This window comes from Watersipora subatra, chromosome 6 (genome assembly GCF_963576615.1).
Source record: "Watersipora subatra chromosome 6, tzWatSuba1.1, whole genome shotgun sequence".
Taxonomy (NCBI): Eukaryota; Metazoa; Bryozoa; class Gymnolaemata; order Cheilostomatida; family Watersiporidae; genus Watersipora; species Watersipora subatra.
Window position 1 is genome coordinate 44,332,412 of NC_088713.1, and position 19,849 is coordinate 44,352,260.

A 19,849-nucleotide genomic window follows, 5' to 3' on the forward strand; every position below is an offset into this window, starting at 1 on the left:
AATTTGAATACATTTTAAATTGAAATTTATTTAATTAAAATGACAAGCTAACTTAAGAAATAAACCATTTACAGGTTAGTGTTTATGTCAGAATTCTAGTTCTGTCTCTTAAATGCTCTGGACTGCAAGCATTTGAGTTATACAGTAAGACTGAATTTACCCTTGCTGTTTTGGTAATTTAAACTTTTGAAATGTTATAAAGCTTACCAAGTGCTCTATCAAAGACTTGATGCATTTTCTTCGAAATTGTTTTGTTTATTTACTTTGCTTTCTTTGTCACTAATTGGAAACATGAAACTTTAAAATTTTTTCAGTTTCTTACGTGAAGAACATTCTAGAAGATCTGCACCAGAACACCGTTATGGTCATTTACGAACATCTTAGAAGTAGTGATGATGACCATGTGTACGCTCAACTTCAGCCAAAACATATTAAAGAGCTTTTTTTCAACATCAAATCTACAATCGGATGCAGTTTTAGTGCAGAAATCAACACTTTTGCAACAGGTGATACTTTTTACTATCTAAATATTTTTAAAATTTAAAGTTTCTTTTAATCAATAACTTTTCTTTTCTGCAATTTGAAACGTTTAATTACTTGAAACATGATTAAAGGTTGACTTGCAACAAAATTCACATTACAGTTATTTGGTATCAAAAGGTTCCCCACATCTTACTCTGCTGTACTGTAGGTGCAAAATATGTGGAAATGTGATTACAAGCTCTTAAAAACTACAAATTGAACAGTTAATCGCAGCCATCACAAAAACGCCAGAGGTTGGAATCCCTCTCCAAAACGTCTCAAATTGGACGTAGTTAAACATGATGTGCTTCTGTCTACATTTTCATGCAACCTCATTCGTCGAAATATTTTCACAAATATAATTCATGCATTTACTAAAACCATGACTATTGTCCTTACGCGTCTACTTTATCATCATTGTAATGCTGTCACTTTTAGCACCAATATCTCAAAACCTAGCCTAAAATTTATTTTAATTTTTTAACCTCAGCTCAAAGAAGTGCATATCATCTTCTGATAAACATGAGGAGCCTGTTAGTCACCTGTGATAGTCAAAAAATGTTGCAGAAATTGTTCGCGCCATGTGGTAGGAAATGTGGGTCAGATGATCAGATTACGACTAGATGATTAGACTGGGCTGAAACGAAACTGTAAAGTAGCGAGGGTCTATATGTGATACGGGCTTTTCGGGAGAATTCAAAGTGTTTGCCTTGAACTAGTGCTATGAGAAGTTTTATATTGAGCCTTTTATTGGCCTTTCAGTTCACGTGATAACATCACATGTCAAAACAATAACCACATTGAGTTGATTACATAATCGAAATAAAGAGATTCCAACCTACTGCGTTTTTGTGATGGCTACGCTTAACTGTTTGTTTTTGAACTTTTAAGAGCTTTTAATCACATTTCTACCTATTTTGCACCTACAACACAGCAGAGTAAGACATGGTGGACTTTTTGATTCCAAATAACTGTAATGTGAATTTTGTGGCAAGTCAACCTTTAAACATTTGACTAGTGAATTTTACTTAAAATATGCTTATCCTCTGAACAGACTCAATATCAAAATATCAAATGTGTCATGGTACTTGACTTGGTTGTAATAAACATGCACAATTTCCTTTCTCGGATGTTTGATTTTAAGTTGTATTGTATTACTGAAGATTGTTGTAATTTTGTTAGAGTTGCTCGAATGAAAGGAACGCATTCTAGTATACCATAGACCTCCATGAATAAGTTTCTTCTTTTGCCATCTTTAGTAGAGACACCTTGAAAAGACAAATGCCCATATAAAGTACTAGTAAGGATACAGACAAAGTCCCATTTAAATATAAAAAGCTAAAGACTATGTCAGGCATTTAAGCGTTACACAGATTTTGCCTCAGTTATGATGTAAAAAACTTGTGTTTAGGAGAGGAAAATTGGTCATTGAAGGAGCTGGCGTATAAGGAGAGGATCAAAGAGTTGGTGCAAATAGTCAGCGATCTCCAGCAGCAGAATCTATCACGACCAGGTTGTTCATCTCACAGTAACCATATAAACAGTTTATTTTAAAACATTATTACAAATTAAAAAACTCAAGTCTCGGTTGTTGATTGTTATTGTATGTATACAACTGGTTTTTATTTTTCAAATCTATCGGAAACATGAATCAATAATCAGAAACCGGAGGCATCGACCAAGACTAACTCAAAGGGTAGACAACTATCTAAGCATTCATGATTTAACAACTCTGAATACATAGCACCTACTGTATAGAAACAGTTTATATAACAATGTCATAACATAATGACTAAAGTCGTTTTTGGATATAAGGCAGGACGGAGATGATGCTTTGCAACACGTAAAAGTTAACTGACAGCATTTTAACTTTACATCTATTTAACTCTTTCGAGCCGAAGCCCGTAAGAGCCCGTCAAACGAGCAATGTCTCAGCGGCCGGATCCGCCGGATCATTTTAATTTTACATCTATTTAAACCAATGTACTCATGACTTTGCATCTTTCAGCAATAATTGCGGTGTTGGAAAAACAAAGAAAATGTTTTGTAGACAAGAACTTCACAAAGCACTCTCTTAGTTGGGACATAAGGGGTTCACATTTTGGCAAAACATGCATGTATTATATGCGCATGTTCATAAATAATGATGGGTCATTTAGAGTTACTTGATGCCTCTACGCATGCAAGTTTGCTCCCATTATGAAATTCTTTGAATTGCTTGATGCAGTATTTTCTTGGCTTTCAGATAATATAAAATTGACTGCTCTCAAAATAGTAGTTCCAGAGCTATGAAGTGCAACATGCGTAAATAATGGGAAATCACAAATATCATATCATTTACGCATGCTGTTCCATCATTGCGCTTCAAATGTTTTCTGGTGTGCTACCAAAATTATTCACACAAATTGGAAATGAAAAAGTCTATAAAATTAGCTATTCTTCAAAGGCATTCATTTAAAACCTATTACTGCTTGCCCTGCTTTCCTGAATACAGAATTTGAACAAAAAATTAAAAAATTTTTTAAAAATTATTTATATTTTGATTATATTTATGCACCTTCTATGCCTTGCAAAGATTGCCAGTTTTTTTATTCGTTTTCAAAATTTGAAAGTGGTAATAAAACATAATTATTGGCCAAAATTACACAAAGAGATTATTAAGACCCTAAAACTGTAATGCTATTTGTTACTGCCAGTGCATAATAAATTGGTGCTGTCAGTTCACCTTTAACACATTTTCAAATAATATACCATGCCTAGTTTACAAACATGTTACCAAGAATAGTGAGATCTCTTGTTTACAAAAAAGAAACATGCTCCAATTAATGGAGTTTACATAGGCTTTCATAGCTGTTGTTAGTATAATAATGAACACATGAAGCTTCTCACTAATATGTAGACCAATGTGCTCAACTGGTCTACATTTTTGATATGCATCGTAAATTTTAAAACTTTCAATTTTAAATTGGTTTACATTTTAAAATGTGCCAAATTGAGGTTGTTACATTTTTTTTTTGAAAAAAAAAAACGGTAACAAATAATTTTTTTAAATACTTTAGCTATGTATATCTGTTATTTATTTGAAAAATCACTAGTTTACAGTGTACTGAAAAATTTAATTGTTTAAAATATGTTCCAAATGCCTGTATAAAATACGACTAGAGTTACTTTACTTCCAAAGATCAAAATATTGAGAATGCTGAAATTGATAGAAGGCAGACAACTAATTGTTCTACACAACACTATATACTGTATCCCTATATACTATATAATTTATCTCTGTATACTATACAGAAATAAAGGGAAATGGGAAGACACCCAGTTATTCAGCACAATATGCAGACTATGCGGAGATCCAGGAAAGCACGCAGACACCGAGTTGTTCAGGGCATGAGGTGATTATATAGTTAGCAAAGAAGTATCATACCATCATAGTTTTTTAATTGGTTTAATTTGGTAGATTCAGCAGAATAATTTTTTTGAAAAAACGTAAGCATATTTGTTGGGAGAATTTTAAATTTCTGTATTGCTTCATAGTTTGCAAAAAACTAGTGTGGGCTCTTGTTTGCTACAACGAATCACTATTAATTTTCGAAGTACAATATTTTGCTAGCAGTAGCTGTGGAACAATTCCTTGTCAGACACTGATATTATCTAATAATAATTTTGTTAGTGTGTAAAATAGCTTAAGATCAAGCATTAAACAACACACCCCACCCACATTGCTAAGGCATTTTCCGTTTTAGAAGTTAACAGCCCATTGAATAAGTGTTATTCTTGAGAACGATTACATACTAGGAAAAGTAAGTCTTTTTCTGCTTTGACCCTAAATTAGTTTTAATCTATTAGGAGGCTGTTAGTTCATTGGTTCATTTTACCTGTCATTGAAATAGACCATCTGAGACAACAGTTACATGCGCATTGCGGCCAACTAGGAAAAAACTGGTGCTTCAAATGACCTGATATCTCAAGGATTTCATACAAATATTTTCCTTAAATGAAATTTAATAGTACACATTAAATTTTTATATTAATTATTTTAATTTTAATATAATTTTTATGTTAACCATTTTATAATAATTTTTTTTAATAATCAAATTGTATTTGCTTTATTATATATTATATTAATATATATTATAATATATATACTTTATATATTAGCTATTATATATAATATATTATAACATATATATATAATAAATTATAAAATATATATATTTTATGATATATTATATATATTAGCAGCGTTCCTTTTAGAAACAAGAGTTAAAATAATCTTATAACAAGCTATTTATAGAAACACGAGAGTATCTTACTTTTATTTCGAATAATTTCCTTTGCATAAATTCCAAAGTACGGATATTTTCCTTTAGTTTGACAGATTCAAAAATATGAACGCGCACAAAATTTTATCAAAAAGCTCTGGTATTTTTCTATCAATAGGATCGTTTTTTTTTATGTTTAAGGGGCTCTAACTACTAGGATGTTTCAAAATAAAATTCGATAAGATTTGATTGCATTTAAAATGGTCGGGGAAAAAATTCATCTGAAACTACGTCATTAGTTGTTATCGTTGCTATAGTTAATATTGGCTATTGCATTCACGTTTCAGCTTTATGCATCTCTATTCTGTGGATCTCATTGCAACTATAAATGTCATAGTCACTTTTGCCTGATCTGAACATTTCAACCCTGGTCCAGTTTTGTCGGTTTTAATCTTGACACATACTGACAGTCGGACCACTTCAAGCATCAGAAGCAATCGCAAATAATGAAGAAACACCATCCTTTATCAATAAAATCCACTAAAATTTTGAGTGAGTTCATATTTAACAATGCAGCACTGACATATTATTTTACTTGAATTGAACTCACAAGGTGTTTAATTCCTCATTTGTGGACCCAGAATTGTTCAATTTAACATCATCAATTAATAGCATCAATTAATAAGCATTTTCATTTGTGCGTTTCAAAAATTATTCTCCATCTTTTTAAAATTTAGTAATGTGCTTTATAAAGCACCATGATATGACAGAGACGGCTAAAAATTACCAATAACATTGCATAGACTAATTGGAGCCAGTATGATTGCTGAAAACCAGTCAGCGTGCTGCTGAAATTGGTAGCTGGTGGTTGTGAGTCAGTTACTCACTTTTACCAAAAATATTCAGACATCAAACTTCCCAATTTCAAAGTTTTTTTAGCAAAATTAAACACTACAAACACAAACTACTGATTTATTTGATAAACAAGCCAAGGAAACAAGCCAAGGTGTTAATTGGATACACAAGTCGTTTTAAGGCCACTTACCTAGCCAAAGGACCTCCTATATGATTCTATTATTACTGACTTAGCTGGAGAAAGGTTTAGTCCACTTCATAAAATTCATCATGAAGGAGCAGCTTATAGGCATCTTCATGATATGCTGACACGTGTTTAAGGGTTCATTACTGCCTTCTATTGGAATGATTTGTTCTCTACTTTTTTAGAGGGAAGTCTCAACAAATGTGAATGAAACTACGCAAGACCTGTTTAAGTTTCCCTGGTAAGTTACTTCTGAATTCGTCTCAAAGTACGCTTTAATGTAGAAGTACAAATGTTTGTTGATGAAGTGTGGCATGTTTATGGTTAGCAATTGCCAAACTCAATATATGTAAGACTGGATCATACATAAGTTGTTCCAAAATCTTTTAGAAATATGCAAGATCACGTTCTTCCTTTGAACTTCTCAGCATTCTTAATTCTTTGATGGTCTCTAGGTAACTAATTGTGAAAATAAAAAATTCAAATTGTGCGGTTATTACTGTTCGCCTGAACGTAGTAATTAAAAAGGTTAACAGAGTTGTTAGAATTCAAAATTTTATTGGTTTTCATGAAGTTTTTTTTGCGTGGTATTACCATTCTTTAGTTTTGATGCTCCTGCATATTTCTCATTCTGTAAAGCATATAAAAATTCATAGCTAACAATTCAGATACTAGAAATTCCCCTGTCACACAGCCCACAACCAAAGTTACATTGGAAAACAGAAAGGGTACTCCTGGTTGAGAAATGCAATATTAGCAGTCAAATGGCACTGCAGTGCAATAGGAGAGCTGCAATGGTAGCTGCAATGGTAGCTGTAATGTACCGGGTGTTATTATGTACACCAAACAACAATTATGAAAGAAAAAGATTATATTTATATCTCTCCCCGCAATAGGAGAAATGCAATATTAGAAGTAAAATGGCAAGCTGCTGTGTAATATACCCAGTTTGAAAGTTGGCTGTGTTGAATGTACATGTACAATGGTTTTGACAGCGATCTGTAACCAAAGTGAAGAAATGAGTCATGGTCAAAGAAACCATGGTTAAGTCGGGTGTGTGAGACTTAGAGTTATCTACACTCGCAGAAGGAGAAAATTTTCAGTTATTTTGCAAAAAACGTTTGATTCCAGCTTAATTACAGCAGAATTACAGCAGATTTTATGGTCAATAAACTGAATGCATGTTTACCATTAGTGCGAAAACATAGTTATGAGAAAACAAGAGTTAAAGTTTGAGAAACGAAAACCAATGCACAATTTTGTTTACATTTCAATATGTCATAGCAACCAATATCAAGAAGTTGTGATATTTATCTAGATTTTTGTATGTATATGCAAACAAATATGCTGAATTTAAAAATCTAAACAGATTATAGTTGGTTGTCATAGAAATAGCTGTATATCTATGAGAAAGTGTAGCCCTATAACTTAATTTTGCAGATATTAAAAATGGCTTGGCAGTACCACGATATTGGGCACAACCGTAATATCATCAACAAAATTTTTGGACAAATAATAACAGTAACATATTGCCCCCATCGGTCACTATATACTTCAATCTTGTAAATTCGGATGATTGTTCTTATAATTAAATCTTATAATAATCTTATAAAATCGAATAATTATTCTTATAATTAAATAATTTTGCAAGATATTAAAAACGACTTGGCAGTACCGCGATATTGGGCACAGCCGTAGTATCATCAACAAAATCGTTAGAAAAATAACAGTAACATATTGCCCCCCATCGGTCACTATATACTTCGATCTTGTAAATTCAAATGATTATTCTTATAATTAAATCTTATAATAATCTTATAAAATCAAATAATTATTCTTATAATTAAATATTATAATAATCTTATAAGAATCGTTAGAAAAATATTATTGTCATTTCCTTTACTTTCACTGCTTTGGACATCAGTTGGAATACCAAAGTACTCATTTTAAATGTCCAAAATGTCAGTTATCTTTAAAATCGCCAGAAAAGAAATGATTACTTTTCAGTACATCTACGTTAATTACAGAAACCTTCGGCAATTGGACAATGCCATAGACTGGTGAAATGTGCACGTTTTTCTCGTGAAATGTGCACAACTTATTGGTTCGACTCTCTGTCGCACGGCTTTATCGGCGTTTCGTTGGCCGATCTTAATTTTGATTAAAAAAGGTTTGTCAGGTTTTGATGGCGATTTTAGGTCAAATTAATCTTTCTAGTTATGTATTATCCGATCAGATAGGTAAGTTTCAAGATATTGTCGAGCATTTTCAAAGACTTGGTAACATATTTAAATAGGTTTATATGTGTTTTGTATCGTTATTATACTTAAACGACTCCACACAAAAATGGTTAAATTTCTTGATGAGATTACGGTAAAAGGGTTTGAGACGGCCGTTGATGAATAATTTTTGTGAGTTGTGTGCACATATGCATTTATCATAAATCTCCCAAACAATCGCTTCGCTCGTGTTTGGTCGTGGGATTATTTCGTCGGTTGAAAATAACTTACAAATTAAAATAGCAGAGATAATTGTTAAAATGATTTTAAACAAAGTTTTTTGCTCTTGTTTTGGTTGCAAACTACAAAATCAAAAAAAATAATCATTCTTGTCACTGTTTACATATTTTTATAAACTGTTTATACTTCTTCATCTAACTTACAAAAGGCACAAGTAACAAGCACAACAAGATTTTATTTTATCTGTTCAAATGTCCGATTTCAAAGTGATATAAATATGGATGTTGTCTCAAATACTCTTATTTGGTCTTGTGTTTTATCAGCTTAATTTGTTAGCTATAATAAATTTTAGCTGAAGCATCAGCTGAAATGTATTTTTCCCATTTTCTATTTTCTAAGTATTATTCACCTATTCTCATGAAGTTTACAAACTAAGTTTGTAAACTTCATGAGTGTTGACCTGAAAAGAAGAGGAGTTTAATTTATGTTAAACCTTTAAAGCTTCTGAGTCAGAGTGTTTTTTGAGATATCTAATGAACTTATGTGTATTCATCCTGTTTTATATCAAACAGGTATGTTGGATTGTGCAAAACTGATGAAGCCATTCAGATGCTCCACATGTATGGAAGTTCCCATGGTTTATTTCTTGTTAGAGAATTGCGGAGAATGCCTGGAGCACGTGCGATTGTTGTTAAGCAAGTTTTACATGCTACATATTTCTCTGAACATATTTCTGATATATGTAACTGCTGTTTGTAGAATTTAAAGTGACAAGCAGGATAAGTACAATGGTGTTGTCTAGTTATGCAAAATTAGATCGGTTGCTACTGTAGGTCCTTTTTAACTCTGCTATTATTGACTAGTTTGACTTGATATTTAAACCAGTTTTGCATGAAAAAATTTGTATTTCACTCGGAAGTATATAAATCTATTACTAAAATGTCCTGTATATATTATAGATGGGTGTACTGACTGTACTCTTTACTAATGGATCTTTGGTTATTTTGTGAAATAGGAATTCATAAAGCTTAGTTTACTAGATAATTTTATAATATTCAGAATACCAATGACGTGACTACAATTATGCACTGCTGTAAAGTGTGTTAGTAAAGATTCTTGTCAACTGAGTGTATTGGATGGATTAACTAAAAAGGTTTATTGAGAACTAAAACAATTACACTGTGTAGCTATTAAGTTTTGTACAAAAAGCTTTATTGGCATGCAGTGGTTGTGAAAATTATATGTGATCAATGTTAGCATATGGGCATTGACCGATTATTTGTGATGCCAAATTTGCCATAACATATAACATCGCTTGAAATTTTTGGATTTGTGTTCGTTGTGGAATTACTTTAACCATCAATGGATAACTCTTCAGATGATTCGTATAATGATTTACTCTCACTTAATTGTAGTGTACAAGGCAAATATCATGACATTTTAATAAGAAAGGCCAACAAGGCTTACTCCATTGATCATGGAAAAACCAAGTTCAGCTCTATACCAGTGAGTATTAACATCTAAAGCATTTGGTATAGTTTTATAGTTACATTTGCCGATATTTCATTTTAATGTAACATTAAATTGTTACATGTAACTTGTTAATGTTACTGTAACCATCTTACATTAACATTGTTACACTAACATTATTAATGTAACAGTGTTACACCAACAGTTAATGTTAGTGTAACAATTTTTCATTGCCATTAACCTGTAACACGTTAACATGAAACATTGTAACAATGCACATGTTAGTATGTACATTATTACAATAGAACATTTCAATATTGCAATTTCCAACGTAACATTTTCCATTTTGAAAATCTCAGCTTCTATTTTTGCAACATTAAATGGTTTTTTTGGAACATATGTATCGACTATATTATAATATTCTGTACTACTTTATATTACAAATTATTCAGTTAACTTTTTACATATCTTTTTAAACCCAGACTCTTTTGCTAAAACAAAAGTTTTAGATTTTTTTAAGTTTTGGCTGGTTATCGTTAAATATTGTCCTGTATGTAGATTTTATTGTGAAAGTTAAGGTGCGTTTACACCAGGCCTATTTGTCGGAGTTGTTTCAACTCCGACAAAATCGGCCTGGTGTCAAAGACAAATCGGTTGTAAAAACTGCCTCGTCTCCGTCAAAGACACAAAATCGGTGAAATGCTACATACTATGTTGGTCTGATTTTGACGGCCATCCTTGTCGGAGTTAAACAATAAATTGACCAATCATATCTCATAATATTGCAAAATTTCGCAATTGCGCGGGAAATATCATAAGCAATCATAGCAATCATAAAACATGGCTGTTTATTCCGTTGTTCCTAAAGATCAGTTGAAATTAGCATTGAAATCACTGAGTTCTGAGCAGTTAATCGCAGAGTTACAATCACGGTTCTACATATGGAACCATACGCATCCGGAGCATTTTTCACGGGCTCAAGGACAGTATGTGGATTTAGCCAAGTCGCTGAACAGTACAGGTTAGTAGGTCTAGCAATAGTGCGCAGTGTAGTGTTATTGTGTAAACAGCTGATGTAGCAAAGGTAGTAAACATGTAGTAATTAAACATTATTAATGTTTATGATAATAGTTTGTTTATGACAACAAATTTAATAATAATCGCTTTTATTTGAACCCTCGCCAAACTGCAACATATTTTCATCAATGCTGATGGTTTTATTAGAGATCACTCTCATTGGTTTACCTACACAAGAATTCAATGTGTTAATTATTTATTTAGTTTTTCGTCTCATTTTAGTTCAAATTGTCAAAGCCAAGTATCAAGGGCTACGTACGTACTGGCTGAAAGCATATAAAAAAGTACTCAGTTCTCAGAGGTCAGGTGCAGGGGCTGGAGATGCTTATCGACCATCTTGGCCATATTACACCAGCCTAATGTTTCTTTCAGCGACGGTGCATGTCAATCAGACTGAGTCTAGTATTGAGATGCCTAGTGAAGGTACGTAGTTCATTTACAGAATTTTACAAATTGTACATGGTACATGTAACAATACCCACGCTACTGTATGACAAATCGACAAATAACTCATATTCGTCATCTTTTTCAGCACCAACAGACTCAGCCAGTCAAGCTGACATGGATAGATCAGATTCATCAGTGTTAGCTGTACCAATTGCCTCGTCTCCCAGTCTCGAGGAAATGAATGGTGAAAGTGCGCCCGAACCTGAAACTGCAGTTCAGCCATCCCGGTCGCTCAAGCGCAAGAGGGCGGAGTCCAAAGAAACTAGAGCTAAAACTTTAAAAGCAATAACAGACACTATGATGACAGTGCAAGAAAGTAGGAACACAAAATTAGATGAGTTTGACTATGCTGGCAAGATGATTGCCGAGCAGCTCCGCCAAATTTCAAACAAACAAGTAGCCTCTACCACATTGTTGAAGATTCAACAAATTCTTCATGAAGCTCGGTTTCAAGAGCAACCACCGGCACCTATATATGGTCAATCAACCGAAGCGGACACTGATCCGAGCTATTTAATATTATAGTACTAGCAAGTTTTCATATAATCATAAACTTATATTTTCTGCATATATACCTCTTTTATGGGAATACTAAAATTCTCATGTACAACATGGTTACCTACTGTTCATTTGGTCCATAACCATATATTATATATTAAATGTATCCCTTTTATGCCCTAATTTCAAATATGTAAATAAAACAGTTTATAAAATTATGTTTTTAAATCACTATGTAGGCTAAAATCTGAACATTTCATTTTTTAATTTGCAACATTTCAAAAAATTGAAATGATCAGAATTCAGCCTACATAATTATTAAAAAACATAATCTAACAGCTGCTTCATTTATATATGTGAAACAAGGACAACAATAGGAGTAATTTAATATATAATTTATGGCCATGAACTAAATTTACAGACTATATTTACAGTGGATAACAAAGTTTGTAAATGAGATTTTTAGTTTTTTAGAAAAGTGGTCCAGTTTATTTTGCACACCAATGTATATGTCATAAGTGTGTGATAATGTTTTTACACAGATCAATATGACTTAAATATTCAATAAACATGAAATTTAGACACTGTCTGTACCATTGAGCAAAATGTTAACTGCTGTACAGTAAATGGCAAACACCGTAATTGCTTCCAACAAAATGAGCTCCTGTAGTGTTGGTTGATGTACATCGAATATAATAATAATTCATCAATCCATGACTGTGTTACCATTGCTTGACAGATCTAAAACATAGGTAATTCTCATTCACTACTGCAAGAGACAGTCTTAGATATGCTCACCAAACTACAGGTGAACCGGGTGAAAAAATTTGAAATGATTGCAATTATTTGTATCCTGCACACAAATTGCTGATGAGAAATGTCAGAACACAAGAAATGAATTTCAAGCAGCCTAGTTATAAAATGCTTTAAATTAAGCTCACCTGTATCATTGTAACAATGTGTACCCTCTCTGCCACCAGACTGCTCCATTTTTGTTGAGATAATCACAGTACTGTTCCGGAACCATCTTAGCAGCTTCAGTTGGTCTAACGGGTCGAGCTTCAACACTAGGTTTAGTGTCTGCTAGATTAGACGGTTCTTGAGGTAATAGTAGCACTGTTCCTTCAGGAGGATGGCAAGAACTACGAATCAGATTGTGAAGAGCGCAGCAAGCCAATACAATGGTTCTAGTTTTATCTGGTTGAAGGTCAATGCGACAAAGTAAAATTCGCCATGTCGAAGAGAGAATTCCAAAAGAGTTTTCAATTAGTCTTTTAACCCGTGACAACCGGTAATTAAAAATTCTTCTCTCATCTGTCAAAACCCTTTTCAGGTATGATTGCATCAAGTGAGATTTTAAAGGAAAGGCTTCATCGGCTAATATTACATAAGGTAAAAGTTCTTTACACCCTGGCAGCAAGCGGGCAGGCGGTACATTAATATTATTGCTGGTCAATGATGCCTGCAGCGTACTGACTTCAAAAACACCTCCATCTGAAGCTCGACCTTGTGCCCCAACATCAACATACGTAAAAGAGTAATTCGCGTCACACATAGCCAGCAAGATAATTGATTCCTGTTCCTTGTAGTTATGATACTCAGACCCAGCTCGCCAAGGCTTGTTCATCATGACATGTTTGCCGTCAAGGGCACCAATGGCATTTGGGAAATTCCATTTCTGTTCCAAATCAGTCGAGATGTTGAGCCATTCTTGCACACTAAACGGAGTTTTAATAAAGTCATTTTTTAAACAATTGTATATTGCTCTTGAAGTCTCGGAAATTATTTGTGATACGCTAGCAACTGAGATATACCATTCATAATGCAGCCGAGTTAAACTAGAACCGGTAGCTAAATATCTTCGTGTTACCATCAATCGTTCTTTGGCAGTAATAGCTTCTCTATAGTGGGTATCTAGCTTCTTTATTTTTAGCTCCACTTTCGATAAAACTAAGCAAAACTCTTCTTTAGACAATCGGAAGTAATTTTGGAACGTGCCAACCCGGTTGGACGGTAGCTTGTCATCACCAGTAGCATCGATTAGCTTTCGCACAGTTGAATAAAAAGCACCATGTATGGTATGTGATCCAGTAATTGGACCGATCCATGGTTTACCCTTTCTCAAATCTTCCTACAAATATACAGAACATGCAGTAGTACAATCATGTAAAAAGTCGGTTTGGGTCACAAATCGAGGAAAGATTTTCCCGAAAACTAATAGGCAATATATATATGATCAATCTTTATTGTGGTAATCAATAGTCATATTTTATAATATGTTTTCCACAAGGTACCACAGCAAGTAAACTAACTAAAAAGCAGTGTACAACAAAAGGTATTGTTTAAACAAAAAGTGGACAAACAAAAACTCTGTGAAAACAGTTATGCATATCCATGACAACAAATTTCTAGTTATGAAAACAACCAACATATAATGTTAGAATAGGTAAGACTAGATGGTGAATGGTATTATTGGTCAGAGAATAATAGGTGTAGTTTGAGTTTGGTTTTAAAAGATTTTACAGGTGTTGTAGGGTAGAACACATGTGGGCCATATATAAGATAAGAATGGATAAAGTTATAGTAATATAGTCTGGCAATATCAAAGTTCATAAGATGACAAATGTTATAAAATAAACGTAGGTTAGATGCTGTTATTTGACAAAAATGAGATGTGGTCGGGTTGATGACAAAGCCAAGTCGTTTAAAAGTAGATTGTCTTGTTAGGGTACTGTCGAATATAGAAATTGTCAGAGGGAAATTCAATGGTGGATTTACGAAGATATAGTGAGATTTCGATAAATATAAGCAATATTTTTTTCTAACGGTTGGTCTAACCGGGTACAGTGACAATTAATAAAATTATGTAAATTGAAACATTGATGAAAAACTGTAAACAATATTGTTAAATTAAATGTTAACAATATGAATAGCTTAAATAATTGACTATACAATGTATATCCAAATATGAGTATGAGTACGTACCTGTTTTTCTTCAACTTCATCTAAAACTATAACGGCTGCAGCTGCAGCACAACATAGTAGTAAATCGTCGTTGTCTTGTTCTATCATTGAAAAAAATTACTTTTGGCGAACTAAATTATTACTATTATTACTATAAGAATTATTGTAAGAAGCAGTGTGGGCGTGCTATGAATCAATGGCAAGGTTATCGTTTCCGTTTATGGTGATAAGCGCTCAACATGAAATAGGTATCGATGTTGTATTTAATTGGTTAAAATAGTGACCCATTTTGTATAATCGGAGTTGGAGTTGGTCCGGTGTAAAAGCCTCTGCAAAAACGTATTTCAAATCGTAGACAGACTAGAAGCGGTTCCAACTCTGATTTTGTCGGAGTTGAAACAACTCCGACAAATCGGCCTGGAGTAAATGCACCTTTAGGATAGGTGACAATAAATGGTTTTATTGGATATTGAGCTGTTATACGCAGCTAATGCACACACTGCATGAATATAGTTTTAGCCTGCTCTATCTCTATTAGACCCTAAAACCATTTAAGACATTCTAATGTTACCATTAAGTGATTTTATAATTGAAGTATTGGGGCATAAATTTGAGAAGACCAACAAAGTCTTATAACTGCAAGGTTCAAACACATCATCACATTAGAAAAGATAGAACAGCTCGTTTGCGTGATGAATATAGTGGGACCAGGAATAGGTGAATAATACCTTGGAAATATAATACATTTTAGCTGATGCTTCTGCTAAAATGTATTCTATAATTATTATTATTCTTATTATATTGTAATATTATTATTCTATTATTACTATATTATTATTCTATTATTATTCTATTATTATTGTAAACAAATTAAGCTGATGAGGCGCCAAATATGAGCATTTGATAAAAACGGACAAGTACTAATCTTGTGATAAGCTAAGATAAAGTAGATTTATTAACATAAAAATAAACAAATTTTTATAGGCCTAAAATAACCTTAAACAAAAATTGGAATAATATAAATCTTATATAAAAATTAATCTATAAAAAATAAATAAACTAATTATTTATTAAGATAATGATAGTATTGATAGCTTAAAAACAAAAACTATATCAAAAAAATAATAAAAATATTAAGGAACTCAGCAAAAATAATCAACAACTATTTTACAAAAATTAAACTTCTTGAAATTATAAGAAGTTCCACTTTCACTTCACGTTTCACTTGTTGTAAACGCTTTGAAATCACTTTGTATTTTCTCGAAATCGACCATTTGAACAGATGAAATAAATTTTTATAGTGCTTGTTAATTTTGATTTTTGTGGGTTAGATGACAAATACCTATTATGTTAACCAGCTGAAAAAATTTTAGTGAATGAGAAATACTAAATAGAGAAAGTTTATCAAATTTTCGGGGAGCACTCAACATCATTGATAGATTCAAAGTACATGTATGTAATGATAGTCTAGTCTTTCAACTGTATGACTAATACAGATAGGGCTTTAAGTAGATCATATTTTTCACTGTTTATTGCTATGGTGGATATTGTACAATGAATCGGTTACAAGTCAAATTATTATTGCATATTTGTCTGCACTGAAGTCATGGGCATAAGTTCAAGGTCACCCACTCCTTTTCGTGATCTTCCTACATTTGCTTCATAAGACTTTGTTTAACAAGCCAACATAACCAACTTGCATAGAAGAAAGTTATATATCATTGCTATTTTAACAATGTACTGTTTTCTGTGAAACTATTGTAGCACTTGCGAATTAAAATTGGCTTTTCCTAATTACATAATACCCTTACATGTTAAAAATTTGATTTGTACTAATGAAGTATTATATTAACAAAAGTTAGCAGGTAACATTTTTTTCTCAAGCCAGTGTTTTTTTATTTTTTAGCTTTCTCAAATGTTTGAGATTTGTATTTTCCTAGTTTTATAGATTTGGTATTTCTGACAGTATAAGTACTCATTTCCAGAAGTAGCATCCGGTAAATAAAAGTATTTACATTTACTACTGCTTAGCAACATAACAGCCGAAGTGATGCTTTTAAATATTAGTCACTGAAAAAACAAAATAGTTTCAGCCTTTTATGAAAGGTATATAAACTATTTAAAATTGCTCGTAGCTTGTTACATGATGTTTAAATAGGCTGAACGCCGAGAAAAATGAGCTCATAAAACGCGGTTTTATTACAAGCTAGCGTTGTTATCGCGCATTTTTAAATATGCAATGTTAACCCTTTTGCAGGTGGTACGACGTTAATGTCGTTTGGCGATAGTGATTCCAGTGGGTAGTGCGATATTAATGTCGATATCGTACGCACTATGTATTAAGACTTACTATTGGTCTTTGTTCATTTTTCTATTCAATTAAATACTTTATAAAGTAAAAGAACACATGTGACGACTTGAATAACTACATTTTAGACATGTATCTTTTTATTTCAACTTGTTTTGGGCGATCGTTATCAAACGTACTTTCTGTGTTTTTTTACTCAGTAAGATACTAAGCCTTTTTCCCCCGAAATGATTTTTATGCTTTACAATCGTTGTCGATGCTCTCTCTTTTTGTGCCTTTTTTACTTAGTAAGATCCAAGCATTGATTTTTTGAGAACACAAAAACATTTTATAATCATGGCTTCATCTTCCCAACGACCTGCTAGATCAACTCGAAGGGCCTAGTTTGTTTTGGCAGATTTTATAGTTGATGACTCAGACAATGACTCAAATTTTTCTGATGCCAATCTAATTGACTTTGATATAAGTGATGAGTCTAGTGATGACGATGCTTCTGTTGTTGGGCCAAGGGATGGTGGAGGAGATGCAATCAGTAATGATGGGGTTTGGACTGTAATTAGAAACTTTAGCAATGACAAATGCCCCAATGTCAATGATTTTACCAGTCCTATTGGGCCAGTATTTGCTCTACCAGAGGCTAATATGCATTTCAAAGTGTGGTTCTACTTGTAAAATGCTTTATTTGTAATATAAATACAGAATATGTTTTATTCAATAATATAACAGTATCGCAACAACAATCAAGTTTTTCAATTTTTATTGAATATTTATATGTGTAAGGATAGTTTAAATAGCTCAAATAGGCACAAAGGGTGTAAAACTGATTGTACAATGCCTTGCTATATGATACAAACCTATCATACAACCATAGTGTAGCAAAAAATATCATTTCAATAAAGTTTCAAAATGTTCATTTTTGTGAAAAATTAATTCACCCAGGACGATCAGAAATGGGCTCAAAAACTCCCCCGCGAAAGGGTTAAATAGCTTATCTACCTTTCAGAAAAGACAGGTTATTTTTAAGGCTGATTTTAGATTTTAATAGATTTTAAAACACCCATCTCTATTATTCTAAATTGGTCTAAACATCCCTACGAAACTTCTGTTCCTAAAAAGCTAAGCTACGTCACGCATTTATGGGCGGAGCTTGTTGTGACGATCGTGTTGTTTTTGAGACCGCTATTAAGACGCTCTAAAAAAGCCTTCATTACTCTGAAAGTTAGTAGACTAATCTTTCTTTTGAGTAAAAAATCGGAATCAGCGTGTCTGATTTACCTAGTAAATACGATAAAAGTTGTACGTGACAGTTATGGTTGAAGACAATAAAAAGTTTTGTATTCATGTCTCTTTTTAAGACGACTGGTTATAAAGGATTCGGAAGTACCTACTAGTTTGTTGTAGGTGGTCCTAGATTTTTGCACATGACTATATATCCTTAGAGACAGCAATGTTTAATTGAGGCATTTTGCTGAATATAAATTTGACTTTGTTTCAGGGTCTTGTGCGCTACTATCAGAGCCACTCACTGCAAGAGGCATATCCTTATTTAACTACGAGATTGAGGATTCCTTATCACCATCCCACTCAAATTACTCATTTGTGATGGAAGTTATTCAGTGTAATCTTGAAGTCATTTCAACAATCATATTCAACAATTACAACCCTAAATCACATCCATGAAAATTGATTATTGCCTCACAGTGATACAGTTATGTGTTGTGATAAACTCAATAGTACATGTATGATCAGCTGATGACCAATCAATATCGTTCAATATTGATTGAGAATATAAGTTTAACAAAAACTGATACAATGACAGATTTACCTAATGGAAAAAATATTTACGAATTTAATTTTTAATGTCAAACGTTAACACATTTGAAGGTTCTTTTTATACATCAGTTACAAGACTACAGATCTGCCAAGCTTAGGATTTCTGACATCTATACAAGTTTTTGTTTACAAATGTTTTATATATTTAAACAAAAATGTTTATGAAGCACTTGTTCAGACAAGCCTGTATTTTTGTAGCAAGAATTGCTTTAGACATTCACACTTTTTTATTGTATCCCTAATTTTACAACTTTTTTTACACCTTTTCTAACAAAATAACTGATGTTGTTCACTTAGAACATTAAAGTTCAATAATAAATAAAACATTTCAAGAAACGAGTGAGCTTTTTATGACTACTGTAATTAGCAAGCTTTTGAAATGTTTGCATCGAATATTACGAGATATCAGCCTTCAAAGAATGGAGTTAATTGTTTTCCCTTCCTCGGCAATTCTTCTTTATTTAATTGAATGTTTGACAATTAACCAACCAGTTTAAGAGCAATTTAGTTTTTATAACTATTCAAACACACATTGTTCTGATAGAACAAATAATAAAAACTATATATTATTTTTTTCATTATTATTATATGATTTTTGTTATTAAAATAATAAAAAGAAAATATGTATATGTAAATATCAGTGTTTTTCTGCTATCATTCATTTGTCAATTTATAGTAAAAAGGTTTTGACCATGAAAAGTCATCTTTATACTGGTTTTAAATTTGCTACACTAAAATCGCAAGTCTACTAACGAGCTCGTGTAACCACAAAGCAAAGCTGTTTTTTTCATTTCCCTTGCTTTTACATTATACCGTCCATCATTTTCTTCTTGCATGATGACCTGTGTCTTTTAAATCTAGTGCTATGATAGCTGATGTGAAACTATCAATCCTTATCGAAAATGGAGCTCAAATTTCCACTACAGTCATACTTCGACTTACGAGCTTAATGCGTTCCGAGACTGAG

The 19,849-nt window shown here is 32.5% G+C and overlaps 1 protein-coding gene across 1 annotated transcript; it reads left to right on the forward strand.

Moving 5' to 3' along the window:
• Positions 1–361: 361 nt before the first annotated feature.
• Positions 362–19,199, forward strand: LOC137398293 (uncharacterized). The gene is made up of 7 exons (XM_068084401.1): positions 362–506; positions 1,934–2,035; positions 3,817–3,917; positions 6,012–6,067; positions 8,858–8,980; positions 9,701–9,791; positions 18,545–19,199. Exons 1-7 carry the CDS (start codon positions 362–364, stop codon positions 18,650–18,652), a joined length of 726 nt encoding a protein of 241 aa, XP_067940502.1. The 3' UTR covers positions 18,653–19,199.
• The last annotated feature ends 650 nt before the right edge of the window (positions 19,200–19,849 follow it).